This window comes from Bos indicus, chromosome 16, assembly GCF_029378745.1.
Source record: "Bos indicus isolate NIAB-ARS_2022 breed Sahiwal x Tharparkar chromosome 16, NIAB-ARS_B.indTharparkar_mat_pri_1.0, whole genome shotgun sequence".
Classification (NCBI taxonomy): Eukaryota; Metazoa; Chordata; class Mammalia; order Artiodactyla; family Bovidae; genus Bos; species Bos indicus.
Window position 1 is genome coordinate 81,529,811 of NC_091775.1, and position 14,384 is coordinate 81,544,194.

At 60.3% G+C, this 14,384-nt stretch overlaps 1 protein-coding gene across 5 annotated transcripts in view; it reads right to left on the reverse strand.

Annotated features, from left to right (window-relative positions):
- NAV1 (neuron navigator 1) overlaps positions 1–14,384 on the reverse strand; it is a 201,751-nt gene that overhangs the window by 139,131 nt on the left and 48,236 nt on the right. For all 5 annotated transcript variants that reach the window (XM_070768816.1, XM_070768815.1, XM_070768822.1 and 2 more), the window contains exon 2: positions 2,676–3,421. In XM_070768816.1, the coding sequence (XP_070624917.1) occupies positions 2,676–3,391 (716 nt within the window). In that variant the 5' untranslated portion in view covers positions 3,392–3,421. The remainder of the gene's footprint in view (positions 1–2,675; positions 3,422–14,384) is intronic.

Here is a 14,384-nt window from a genome sequence, read left to right on the forward strand (position 1 = left end):
CCCCCACACACACCACACATCACATACACCACACACACACACACCCCCACACACACATACACCCCACACATACACCACACACACACACCACACACACACCACACATCACATACACATATACATACGCCACACACAAACACCACACACACACCACACACCACACACATACACACCACACACAACACATACACACACCACACACACACACATCACATACACCACACTTACACACACACATACATACACCACACACATACACCACACACACACCACACATGCACACCACACACAGCTGAGCACCCCGACCCAGCGGGCAGGGGCCAGGGCAGTGAATAGGAGTACCTGGCTGTTACACTGATTGTCACTGTTCTTGTGAGCAAGGGCGAGAGGGGGTGCACGGGGCAGGGCGCCCACCCCAGGCAGTGGGGGCGGGCAGCCTCAGGGCTCTGACCTCAGGAGCGGCGCCCTTTCACCTCCTCCACCCCACACAGCCAGGCCCTGCATCCCCCCGTGATCCCAGCTGGAATGGATGGCACCATCTATGCGGGACATTGGTTGGAAGTTGAACCAGAGAAAAGAAAACCCATGCCTGATCCTCGAGACACTATCGCACCCTCCTAAACCCTCACCCTAACCCTCAGCCTCAGGCCTGGGCTCTTTGTGGAGCAGAGAAGGGTGAGGACAGGGACGCGGGAAGCAGATGGGCAGGACCAGAGTTTGCAGAGCAGACAGAGGCGTCTCTGCCATGTCTGTCCTGCGTGTCTGGGGTGGCTGCCCGGGCCGTGAGGAAGGGACATCTTCCAAGGAGGCAGGAGGAAACACCGCCGCTTCATTCCCTGGAGGAGCAGGAGGGGCCTGGGGTCAGGGAAGCTGAGCCCTCTGAGACCCGGCAGGCTGGAGCTGTGCAGAGGCCGGCCGTGGGGCGCGGGGAGGTCTCCGTGGAAACTGTGTCTGTGACCCCTGGGCGCAGACACGTCTGGGAGGGGCCTGCGGTTCCGCATAGCCCGTGGGGCGTCCTCGGTCCCAGGCTGCCTTTTGAACCACGACCCTCCTGTAACACTAACACAGGCCTGAAACGGTCTGAGAGGTGGGATGTGAAGATCCCTGCTGAGGTGTCAGGACACAATGGTGTCCTAAGCGGAGAAAAATGTCTGTTTAGTTCTGACGGAGATGTTCAGAGGAAAAAGAGCTGGCCTCCTTGGCAAATGTCAGATTCTACATCTGCCAGGAGGCCTGAAGGGTAGATCATGTAAAATCTGGAACCGTGGAGTCAGAGACACATTTCCCCAAAGATGGATCGGTGCGAAGGCAGTCTGGGAGGAGACACAGGCCCCAGAGTCGCAGGGAAGCAGCTCACGGGCAGGGACCAGTCCCAGGATGGGCCCTGACCGCTTTGAGAATCAAGTCCAGAAGCTCACGGGGGCGGGGGGGCATGCGGGCCGCGCCGGGGTGCCCCCAGGGGCGGGGTCCCCACGGGACACTTGCTGGTGGATAATCTGAGCCTCTTCGGTTGCTGGAAAGTTCTTGCTAACTTGTAGACACTGTGACACGGACTTAGCGCTTTGGAGCCGCACCAGGTGCGTCTAATTTGTCACACACACGACAAGCCTGCACGTTCCTCAGAGCAGCCCTCGATCGCCTCGCCACCCTTCTCCAGGGCAGACTGCTTCCTCGCCGGCACACCCTTCAGGGCCTCTTTGGGTCCCTACCACCCTGGCAGCCTTCCTCTCAGTGTGCTTTCCTTGCACCAATGCCCTTCTAGACCGTGGAGTCTGTAACTGAGTGCAGCGCCCTGCAGAAGGCTGGGTATGAGGTGAGGGGGCGTACCCCTGTCCCGGCCCATGTCTGTTACGTGGAGCAGGGGCGCCCAAGGCCTTCCAGGGGTCAAGCCACACTTCTGGCTTCACATGAACGTGCGCTCTCCTCCTCCACCCCAGCTGCTCCCACCCGGGGGACCCAGCATCCAGGGGGCTTCTCGACCCAAACTGGGGGGGAGCTTGTCCTGGAATCAGCCCAGAGGAAAACCCCAGGAAGTCCGCTTAGTCAGGGAAAGCACTTCATTTGCATTCAAGCATCTCGAAACTGTGCCAGACTTGGTAATCAGAACACTGCTTATTTAATAGTGGCCGTTTCAGACAAGAGGTATATGTTATTGTTAACGAAGGACAGAAGACGGAAGCACGTCTCTGAGCTCCACTTGCAGCATCTGAAGAGAGTGGGCAGCTTGGCTTGTTGGCTGTGCTGGGGTGAAGGGTGGCTCGGCCCCCACTGAAGGTGCCAACCACATCAAAGCTGGCCCCCTGGGGATGCACACGGGCAGCTTGGGAAGCGTAGAGAGCGGGCAGCCTGGGGGCTCCTGGGGGTCCGCAGGGATTTCACGACCATGGAGGGAAGGCCTCGCTCAGCGGCGGCTGGCCCAGATGAGTCGGGTCAGGCTGTAGCTGGCTGCATGAGCCGCGCAACACCCTGACACTTGTCCTTGAAGAAGTGAGCATGCTGCGGGCACCTCTCCGGGCCTGTGTCTTGTGGCGTGCTCAGAGTTGGGTCTTGGCGCCCCCTTAGGGTCCCACCCCCACCCCCACGCTCCCCTCCACCTTCCGTTCTCTCCACCAGCCCCTCCCCTCCATGGGCCCCCGAGTCCAGGCTCCATCCCCCCGCTGCCCCCCACAGCTTACCTGTACCGGAAAGGGGCCACAGTGGCTGTGACAGGCTGGCCATGCGTGTGGGCTGAGCCAAAGCTGACGGCCCCCAGGGCCGGGCGTGGGCTCTGCACGGGGCTGCAGGACGGGGAGGGAGGCCCCGAAGCCAACTGCAGTTCAGGCTCCAAAGGCCTAGGCACCCCGGAACTTGTGCCGGGAACGTCTCTCTGATCTTTCCCTGGGTGGTTGGAGGGCTTTTGAGCTTCAGGAGTCCCTGGTATCTGAGTGTCTCCATGGGAGCTGGCCCGGGAGGGGCTCCTGCCGCGGGTCTGGCGGGTCACGGTCCCCTCCTGGGCCCCCCTCTTCTGCCCTGGGGTGCCCCGTGTCTCTCCAGCTCTTCTCGACCTGGGCCGGCTGGCCAGGGCCACCTTGGGGGCCGCGCGGGGGCTGCTCCAGGGGGAGCCAGTGGGAGCTCCCACCCCCTCAGACAGCTCCCTCGGTGCCCCCGTGGCCTTGGGGGAGCCTCTCCCCCAGGGGGCCTTAGGGGACGAGCCCCTGGAAGGGCCGCTGGCCTTGCCCAGTCTTGGGGAGACTGCCCGCTGGGGGCTCAGGGCCAGGCCGGCCTGGCGCGGCCGCAGCTGGGGTGATGCCACTGGGGTCTGGGTCCTGCTCTGCGAGGCAGCGCGGGGCACGGGGATGGCGGAGGTGTGCTGGGGGCGGCCCGCGGCGCTCAGGCTGGCTGTCCTGTCCATGGCCGGCGGGCCTGCGGCAGGGCTACTGAGCTGTGGAGAGAGGACGGGAGACCGTTAGGCCCTGTCCTGGGGGCACCGGCGCCCCTCGGTCGTGTCCTGGCTGCCCACCCGGCTCAGGGAGGACCCTCTGCCTCTTGCAAATTCAGGAGAAAGTGCCATGCACTGAGATGTGCTGTGTGATTGGGTGGTTTACGCTTGTCCCGGCGCCTGTCCACAGATGGGGCAGGCACTCCCCGCCTCAGTCTCTTCTCGAATCCAGAATGCTCTGCCCCCGGGGAACCAACTCCCTGCCCCCGGCTGGCTCCTGCTGTGGCCTCTCTGCCTGACACCCACCTTCCCTTGGACACGGCCGTGGGGTGTTAGCTCCAGATTTTACTGGCCCGCCGGCAGGCAGCCCCTGCAAGTCACAGCCTGCCCGCACCTGTCCTGGCCAGGCTCCTGCCGTCCGGCTTGCACCTGCCTGGCATCACTGCCCTTCTCCCAGCTCCTTCCTGCTGTGCCCACCCACGTATCCCTGGAGATATGGGCACCCAGCCCACAGCCTTCTTCTCTAGCCCTTTCCCTACCCACCTCCTGCCCCAGGCAACCGTTCCTCCGCCCACTCCTCTGGCCTCAGAGACGAGGGTCCCACCCTGAGATAAGGGCGGAGCCCTCTAGGCAGCCCCTACCACCAGCACCTGTCCTTCTCTCCTGGACCTCGATCTGTGAGTCACCCCCTCTCTCCCGTATCCTCCCCAGCATGCTATGAATGAACTAATAGATCAATTAATCACTTTCATTTCAAAGGAAATTTGAAGTCGGCTACGAAGACACACAGTCAACTTCAGAGGAAAGGCGCGGTGTGGAAAGTGAATCACGCAACAGTTAGCAGAAGCCAGGCATGGATGCTCCCGCAACTCTGTTGTGGGAAAAGCCTTTATAGCATTGCACCGAAGGCAGGGATCCTGAAGGAAGACGCTGAGAGGTTGGAGCGCGCAGAATTAAAGTCCCTGGGGGACAGGAAAGCGCTTGCCCAGGTTCAGGCCACCAGTATACTGCAAGCACACTCGCCACCCGGTGAGGCCCAGGGGGCTCTACCACATGGATCAAGAGCAACACCCCCTGGAAGCAGCGGCCAAAAGCTCGAACAAGACGTTCGTGAAGGCATACGGTTAGCCGGAACACAGCAAAAACCAAGGGCTCCGTGAGAATCGAAGAGACGCAATTAAGTCAGTTAACATCGGCCACTATCAAGGTTACTATCTCCTGGAAAATTGTGATTTCTAGTCGTGGTATGAGGGCAGAGCCCTGGCACACGGCCGTGGGAATGGCCCCAGACGCAGAAATGTATCCTGGGGATGATCACAGATGTGGCCTGAGCTGCTGAACTTGGCCACAGGCACAGGGCTGAGCCACACCCTGACCAGCAGAGGCAACGGGCTGACCACCCCTGCGCAGGGCCCCGGACCCCTGAGCACCGCAGCCACGGCTCAGACCTCAGCGTCTGAGCTTCAGTCCCGCACAGGCAGGCCCAGCGTCACGTGGCTTGTGCCAAGACACAGCGGGGAGACAGCAGGGCCTGGTGCCCCCAATCACGCCCCATACTCTCCTCCTCGAGGGACTCGAGACTGGGCAGGGGGTTCCCAGGGCTGAGGACAGGCCTGCGATAACGGTTTACTAAACGTTTCCCTTTCCTGGCCAGCCTCTAAACTCTGTCAGCCTGTCAGGACAGAGGTGACCGGAGACCCGAGCTGTGGGCAGACTGCAGGACAGGATCTCGGGCCACCCCCACCCCCTTGGCCTCCATACCCGGCTTTGGGCTCCAGCAAACCAGACGGAACAGTCAACTGAGTCTGGCCCCAGCGGAGAAGGCTGTGCCCCGCTCAGAGGACATGTGGTTCCCACTGGGGGGCTGTTTCCCTGGCCTCTGAGAGAGAGGCCCCTGAGCACAGCCGCCCCGAGCCACAGCTGAGGGTGTGTATGTGTCGGGGGTGGCGCGTCCCACTGACCCGGTCCCCACAGACGGCTCTACTGCCAGGACCCTCGGCTCCTTTTCAACCAATCAGCCAAAAGAAATGACTTTGTGCCAGTGAAAATCCATGACTTAAAACTGCCCCACCAATCCGGGGGGCAGAGGTGCTGAGCCAGCGGGGGCCCACGGACAGCCCCAGCACTCGCAGCCCCGCACCAAGACCCCATAGGGAGGCTCCCAGCAGCGGCAGCCCTGCAGATGGGTGCCGGGAGCCTGAGTCATGAGGCTGCAGGTGCCAGGCCCTGGGAGGGGCCCACGACCGACCGCCCTGCTTCACCCTATCCCTCCTCCCTCCTGCGTCACGCCCTCTGTGTTGGTTGGTTGCCAGAGGCCTGGCTTCCAGAGGGGATGCACAGCAGATGTGAGAGGAGCCTGGGGGAGGCACGCCCAAGGCCCCTGGGAACTGGAGCCGCACGGTCCCGCGCCCGCCCCAGCCACGAGCCGGCCCACCACGGTCCCGGCCAACCTCCCCCTCCCACTCTGCTCTCAGCCCCAGGCCCAGGGCTGCCTGTCCCGTCAGGCGGAGGCAGGCGACGTCACCCAACACGCCCACTTACTGCTCCAGGCCCCGAGGTCCAGGACCACCAGGCTGGGGCAGGCGGGGTCTGGGGGACTCCGGGCCTCTCTGAAAGCCCACCACTGGAGACCCTGCACCCGCAGTGTGGGCTGGTACTGGTGTGAACACCAGCGACACCGAGGCCTTTGGAGGGGCAGGACACAAACCCACCAGGGAGACCCCCCTGCGAGGTGCCGTCAGGCCTCCTGCCAAGGCACGAGGCCTCGGGCCGTTACCCAAGCAGAGACCTCGAGGGGACGGCGAAGGCAGGTGTGGGGTGTTGGTGGCGGCCCAGGATTAGTCCTGTGCCTGGACTCCAGTGCTGTTCATGCACAGGCCTCAGCAGCGCCATCTGGGAGGTGGGGCAAAGTCGGGGGTGGGGAGTCAGGCTCCAGGCCGCTGTCCTCCAGAGTAGTCGGGGCGGGGGGGGCACCGGCCACCCTGTGCAGAGCATGTCCCAGGCCCCCTCTGGGCCATACTGACCACGCTCCGGTCACTCCTGCTGATGACGCCCCCACGTCGGGACCATCCCCTTCCCAGCAGCAGCACATCCGTGCAGGAGTCACGCACAGAGGAGGGGCCAGGGCTGCAGGAGAGGTTCCCCTCCTCCATGAATCCCCCCAACCCGGTCTCACAGGTCGGCCCCAGAGCCGTGAGGTTCCCAGAGCTCGGCGCCCCAGGGCCCACCAGGCCCAGCAGGCTGGCCAGCGAGCTTGCAGGAGACCCACGTTGGTGGGAGCAGGGGGACCCACTCTTCCTGTCTCACTACTTGGGGGCAGACCCTGGAGAAGCCGCCACCGCCCTGCCCAGGCTCAGGGCCCCACCACTGTCCACTCCTCCTGGCACAGGGGCTCCAGGCAGGGTCCCCCCAAGACGGCTAGCTCAGGAGCTGGACCAGGGCTGCCCAACCAGCAGAGCAGAGGCTCCCAGGCCAGCCGAGGGCGCGGATGGAGAGCAGGAGGGTGCGCTTTCGCACTCTCAGATCAGAAACCCACAGCCACACAGATCACAGATCACTCACCCTGGGCAACAGCTTGAACTTGTGATAACTGTTTTGGAGTGTTGTTCAGGGTCTGGTTCTGCTATTTATAAACTGTGTGGCTTTGGGAAAGTCACTTAAGCTCTCCAAACTTTGGTTGTTTCATCTGAAAAATGGCGGGGGCGGGGGGGTGAGGGGTGGGGACCGACATCACTGAGCTGCTATAAAAATGAAATGAGATAATGCGTGTCTTAGCACATTCTGGCAGCTTTCATGGCATATCATAGATGGGGGTGGGGTGGTGGTGGGGGTTGGGTGGTGGGGTGGGTGGGGCTTATTCCTCGTGGTTCTGGAGGCTGGAAGTTCAAGGTCAAGGAGCCAGCAGATCCGGCATCTGGTGGGGCCTTTGTTTCCAGCTCATGGACGGCATCTTCTCACTATGTCCTCTTATGGAGGGTGGGGTGAGGGGGCTCTTGAGGGTCTCTTTCCGGGGACACTGATCCCATTCATGACCTAACCACATACCAAGGACTCCAGCTCTTCCCACCATCACTTGAGGCTAGGATTTCAACATAAGAACTTGGGGACATAAGCATTCAGTCTAAAGCAGAGTGAAAAACACTTCATGTGGTAGCCCGAGGGGAGTGCTTTTAAAAGGTTAGTTCTTATAACAAAAGTAACATGCTCATTAGAAAAAACTTGGAAAAACCTACAAAAATACAAAGAGGAAAATGTCTATCCCCTACAGGCCTTCTGCTGTTGTTCAGCGGCTCAGTCCTGTCCGAGTCTTTGCAGCCCCGTGGACTGCAGCACACCAGGCTTCCCTGCCCATTCCTGTCTCTGTGTGCCTTACCAGCAGACACTGACCTTCTTACACGTCTTGATTTCTTCCAGGCTCCTTACAATTCACACTTATACCCATAGACATCGTAAAATTGTGATGATACTATACATACATTTTACATCTTTTCACTTACTATGTAGTAAGCATTTTTACTTTCCATTTAAAAACCTTCAGACATTTTCAGAAACATTGTTGTGAATCACTGATAAACTTCTGTGACTGCATTAGACAAAACTGGCTCATCACCCACTGTCACTAACCCTTTGGAGGTTTCCAGTTTCCTACCATTTTGTGTAAGACTGTGATGAACACCCAGGCCAGCTCTGCTAGGGCCTCGGATGACAGCTTCTGGCTGCACTTCTGGAAAGGGGATTACCAGGTCCAAGGTGGGGTCGCAGGAGAACTCAGTCACACGCTGCAGATGCTGTTCTGAAAGCCACATCCAGCCTGTCTCCCCAGTCTGACTCTCAGCACCCTTCCCCCAGATCCTGGTGCAACCGTGGTGGGGGGGGTGGGTGCAGTCTCTGGGGGGCCCGGAGCTTCAACCACGTTCAGGTAGTCAGGCCAAGCAGAGGGGCAGAGCTGGAGGCAAAAACGTGGGGGCAGACCGTCCGGGCAGTCTGCTCTGCCTGCCCCCTGAACACTGCTGGGCCTCGGGGGTTTGGGTCTGAGGCTGGGAGGGGCCTTCCTCCCTTGGGGTGTACCAGCGACTGGGCCCGTCTGGTGCGCTGGGGGCGGGGGTGGGGAGAGCGCTGAGGGCGGCCCGCAGGCGGCAGGGCAGGCCGGGCAGGCCTGCTCTCCCCAAGGTCTGGTCCGCTGCTCCTTGGTGCCCTGTCCGGCCCAGGCCCCCCCTTTCTTTTCAGTCCCTCCCGTTTCTGAGATTGCCCTCCAACTTCTCATCCGGGTGGTTTTCGATCTGAGCCCCATGGTAACCGCCTGTCAGGCCCTTGGATGGGCAGGTGGAGAAGCCAGAGCGAGCTCCAGGCCGAGGGCCCAGGCTTCCTAACTTCCTCCCCACACCGCTCTTTCCCTCGAGCAGTGACTGGAAAACCCTCCATCACCCACTGCCTTCTGCAATGCCCACAGAAAGGTGCTCACGGGCCCCGCCCACCCCACGTAAACGAATGCCTGTGACTCTCCTCCTGGGACCTGAGGGAACGTCCCCGAGAAGACCCTCCAGCCGCACATGCTGACATCGGCCTCGTGACTTGTTGTCTCCTAGGTTCTGGTCCACGCTGTTTGTGACCTCTCTGGGGACCCTGAGAGCAAGCAAGTGACCACTGCGTGGATGTCCCAGAACACAAGGTCTCACCACCTCCTCCAACCACCACCTAACTTCTTGTTCTCTCTCTTTTGGCAATACTTGTTGTCATGGAGATTCTAACGCAATGTAGGAAGCTTGTTACTTGGCAACGAGATGCTGGAGGTACAGGATTGGCTGCTGAGGTCTGAAGGAGCAGCAAGGATGCTGAGGGAAGGTGGGGGAAGTTGAGAAACACCCTGGGGGAGCACCAGGCACAGGGAGGGGAGCAGACGAAGGACCAGGTGACGAGGAAGAGCGAACATGGAACATTCCAGGGCTGGGCCATGCTGTGTGCTTGCTCTGATGCCCTCAGTAAAAGCAAGACAAAACAAACACACAGTAATGTATTTTCATAGCTGTATTTACACTGCAGCAGGATGGATGGGGATTTCAACAAAGAGAAGGTCCTAAGTATCAGAGCGGGGAAATGCCGCAGGAAGGCTCTGTGGTGCAGCGGAAAGGGCAGGGCTTGCGGTCGAAAACTTGGATGTGAAGCTCAACCCCACCCATTCCTCTGCTGAGCTTCAGTTTCCTCATCTGTGAAACGCGAACAGCAGCCTGACCTCCAGGGCCAGCTTGATGAGCGCTGACCAGCGGGAGTGGGCGCGTGGGCAGTGGTCTCACACGTGGCTTCTGCAGGGGCCTTTTGTGACCAACTGCTCCTTGTTATCTTAATCACTAGCATCATGACCAGAACTGAAAGCGTGAGACATGGAGAGGAGACAGCCTAGCTCACTCCCATCCAGACTCACAGGCCTACTGTCTGAGTGCCAGCCTCTCTAGGGGCCAGCTGTCCACGCCTGAAACAGTCTGTTCCTCAGGGCGCCATCAGGAGGACAGATCCCAGCAGGTTCATGAGACGCTGTGCCCGTCCTGAGTGCCCAGTGGGTGCCCCAGACGCCCTAAAAGCCAGGGCAGCACTCCTGACTCCACGCCCAGCTCTGTCCTCGGGGGTGGAGACCACGGCTGCAGAGTTTCAGTCGTCCTTCCAGGAAGGACGGCTCAAGGGTGCTGGGCACCCTCCCTAGCACCTGGGTCACACACGTGGCCCCGGAGCGGTGAGAGCGGGCGAGTGCAGGCACTCGGCAGACAAAGCAATCAGCGAGTTTCCGAGCGATGACCGGCGTCCTCTGCCGGCCCCGGGGTGGCCGCGGCGGCCCGGGGAGCACGGACCCTGCTGCCCCTGCATGCGCACTGCGAGGCGGAGGGCCAGGTGGGGCTCCCTCTCAGACAGGACTCTCAGGATGGTCTGCGGCGACCCCAAGGTACAGGAGAGGCACTCAGGGGGCGGGTCACCTGGGCCGGTGGAGCCTTAAAAGTTCTAGAGATTCCAGGTGACCAGCCTGACCCCACTGCTGCCATCTGCTCCTCCTGGTCCCTCCTGTCCTCAGAGAGCAATGTGACAGCTGAGGACAGACCGGCTCACCAGCTGCACGTCGAACTGACCAGAGGTGGGCAGACGGCGTCTCAGGCAGATGCTGCTTCATTCAGCGCCTCTCTGGCTGCAGCTCGCCAGCCCCCGCACTCTGAAGCCCTCCGTGCTTTCCAGCCTGACTTCTAACGACGCCCGCTCTGAGGGTCCCACTTCCGCTGGGCCTGGGCCAGGCTTGCCCCCTCAGTGGGGGCCGGGCCAGAGGGCAGTGCCTGGGCTCGGGAGACCTGGCCACGGGCCCACGCCTGAGGCTTCTAAGCGATTTCATGGCAACAAAAGATAATTCAGAAAAGGGTTAACTGCAGCAGGGAAAGCACAGAGCAGCCTTGGGTCTGACAGTGTCCCGTCGTTTTTCTCCCGCGCGGAGAGGAAACACGGAGAAGAGGGGTCACCGAGGCAAGAAGAGATCCGGGGAGTGGCCCTCGGAGACCCTTCCCTCGGGGGGGAGGGGAGGGCTGGCGTGAGCCCCAGATGGGGTGGGGGGCACTTGGTACCCGAGCTGGGTGGCACTCTGTCGTCCAAAGGGCAGGGGTCCCACTGCAGCTGCTGTGAGTGGTTGGGAAGTGGTGTGGGCCTTCCCACTTTAGCTTCAAGTTGATCTGTTTGAAGTCTTGGCTCTCCATGTAGGATTTTTTATCACCAATGTGTTTCCCTGCTTCACTCCCTGGGGCTGGGTGGGGTCGGGGACCATGACCACTGGGGCTTCAGTCTGTCCAGGACAGGGAGCACGGAGGGTGCTGGGGGCCTGAGAGCCTAACAAGAGGGAAGGAAGAAGCAGGCTTGAGGACTCACTTCTGCAGAGGCCCTGGGAGGGCTGGGCCTCCCGCGAGGTGGGGGAAATGATGCTTCAGAGCCAGACTTGAGGTCAGGACCACGGGAGCTGGGGGGTGGTCTTCTCAGGACAATGTGGCTCCAGAGGCCCTGCCGCGGGTGGGCTCTCTGCTCCCCAACCAGGAAGCAGGGGTCGACTCCGAAACCTGCGAGCCTCACTATTCTTGAATTTCCTGACTCATCTTTGTCCACTTTTTTGGTCCCTCCCTCCACCGTTTATAAAACATAGTTCATATTTTGAAGTAGTTTCAGATTTACTGAGAAGCTGCAGAGATAGGACAAAGTCTCCATGCCCTCTGGCCCAGCTGCCCTTGTGCTGAAGTCTTGTATAACCAGGTACCTTCGTGAAAGGGAAAAACTTGACATCGGCTCGTAACTGCTCAGTGAAGTACAGACTCTTCTCAGAGTTCACCAGTCTCTCCACCCACGTCTTTTTCTGTGTTCCAGGCGCCCCACTGCACTTAGCTTCCCTTAGCTTTTAAAATTTAAATTTCCTTTTGCAAACTCCGGTCTGTCTGCACTGTGCTCCAAGGCATCTGGGCTGCTGTCACTCAATTCTGAGCAGGTCACGGGCCGCAGGAAGAGCAAGGGATGTGCAGTATTTACAACAGCCAAGTCAGGGAAGCAGCCTGGGGGTCCACTGATGGAGGGGTGGGTAAAGGAGACGGGGCACACACACAATGGACTATTACTCAGCATAAAGAAGAAGGAAATGATGCCATTTGCAGAGACACGGATGGATGATGCAGAGACTGCCATATAGAGTGAAGTAAGTCAGAAAGAGAAAAATACCTTAGATTAATGCATATATGTGGGATCTAGAAAAATGGTACAGATGAACCTATATGCAAAGCAGAAACAGAGACACAGACACAGAGAACAAACATTTAGATACCAAGCAGAGAAAGAGGGGGTGGCACGGATGAACTGGGAGCCTGGGATTGACATATATATATATATAAAACTGGTACTATGCATAAAATAGATAGGCTTCCCAGTGGCACAGCGGTAAAGAATCCGCCTGCCAATGAAGGAGATGCAGGAGATGTGGGTTCGATCCCTGGGTCAGGAAGATCCCCTGGGGAAGGAAATGGCAACCTGCTCCAGCATTCTTGCTGGGAGAATTCCAGGCACAGAGGAGCCTGGAGGGCTGCAGTCCACAGGGTCACAGAAAGTCGGACATGACTGAGTACACACGCACAGAAGCAGAAAACAGGTAGCCACGGAGACCTGCCGTGAGCACGGGAGCTCTGCTCAGCGCTCTGTGCTGACAGAGAGGCGTCTGTGCAGCAGGAACCAACGCAGCACTGCCAAGCAGCTAAAATCCAGTAATAATAACAAAAAGGAGCAAGGGACGGTCTCCCCCCTGGAGCTTTCCTCTTCGGAGTCAGAGGTCATTCCGTATTGCTAAGACTTTTAGAGGTGACCATGGGGTCTCAGTCCCCAAGAGCCACAGGATGAGGGGACCACAGTCACAGATGACCAGATGCTCCCCCCTCAGGGCACACAGCCTGGCTGGAGCCGCCCCCTTGGTCTGGAGCCCAGGGTTGGCCTGAAGCAGAACTCAGCTTGTCTCTGAGCACAGAAGGTTTGGCGATGGGCAGAACCAAGAGGGAGCAGAGAGGGGCCTGCATCTCCGCAGAATTGTTTCCAGAGTGTTAACGTTTTCCCTCTCAGGGTCTCCCTGGCGATGACTGTGATGCTGAAAATGCACTAAAGCTCTCTCCCTGTTTACAGCACACGCCCATCCTCCCTCTGCCCTCAGCCCGGTCTCTTGCTGAGCAGTCACACAAGTGGCCCTGAATAGCGGTCACAGCCAGGGAGCCTGCCCGAGGCCCCAGCTCATGGGAGGGCACCGCGTTCTGAGAGACGCGGGTTTGGGGAGAGAAGCCTAGAAGCTCACTTTGTGCTCTGTGCCCCTTGTCGCAACGTGCAGGCTGAGGCGGGCTGGCTTACGGACTCTGCATACACATCCTCTGCTCTCCGTTCCCACTGAACACGGCCTTGGGAAAGGAGCCCCCTTCCGGCCAGAGGGACTGGGCTGCACGTGAAGATGAGGCGACTTTCAAGGGGCCCTGCACGTGGGACCCAAGAGCACTGTGACATTGTCTTCCCAGAAGCCCCCACCCAGGGAGCACGCTCCTGGAGGCCCCAGGGCAGGCAGGAGGCTGCCGGCTGGCGCAGAGAGCCTCGCACTCTCCTTGTGGTTGAGGGGGCCACCAAAGCCCCGATGCCAAGAGCGGGCGCAGACGGTCTTCTCAGGGGCAGAGCCCGCCTGCTTCTGATGCCCCACATGACGACGGCCACCAGTCCCAGGGACACCCCAGGCACGACTACCTCCAGGGGCTCTGCCGGCCCAGGACGAGCCCCAGAGAGACACCGCACCTCCCGCCTTCCCGTCACCGAGCCGGGGGAGCGCACGGAGCCAGCCTCCTGACGGCAGGTGCCCGCCCTCACCCGTGGCCTTTGCTTCTGCCACCCCAACACTCAGCGAACTTGGAGTTTGGGTCCCGGGTCACAGAGCTGCAGTCAGGCCCCCGATTCCAGGCCAAGGACGTCCAGTCAGCTCCGTGGTTCCTGCGGGCTTTTCCTGGTCCCGCACCCTGTGCCAGGGCCCCAGTTCTGGCCACTTGTTTATCAGAAGGATGGAGGCCTGGTCCCCTGCCCCACTGCTGCCTACTCAGCATGTCCTCACTGAGGGCAGAGGGCCTGGCTGAACCCACTTTGACTGCGACCCCTTCGTGCAATTAAACCAAGCCCCCGGGGCCCACAAGAGCCCCAACTCACTCCCGCTGCCTGCTGGCCACGCCTCCGGCCTGTCCCCGCCGCACAGCGTCCTGTCTTCCTCCAGCTGGCCTCTCCACACCCTCTTGTTTGTCCCGGGCGTCGAACCATCCAGGAGCCCCCGGGGGCCCCGGCAGCACCCCACTGCTGGCTCTCAGTGCCCGTGGCTCCTGGAGAAGGCGGCCCTGCCCTGCTCTGCGCTCCAGCGCCCGGTGCTGGTGGAACAGAGATGCCCAGGGCCCGGCGGGCTGGG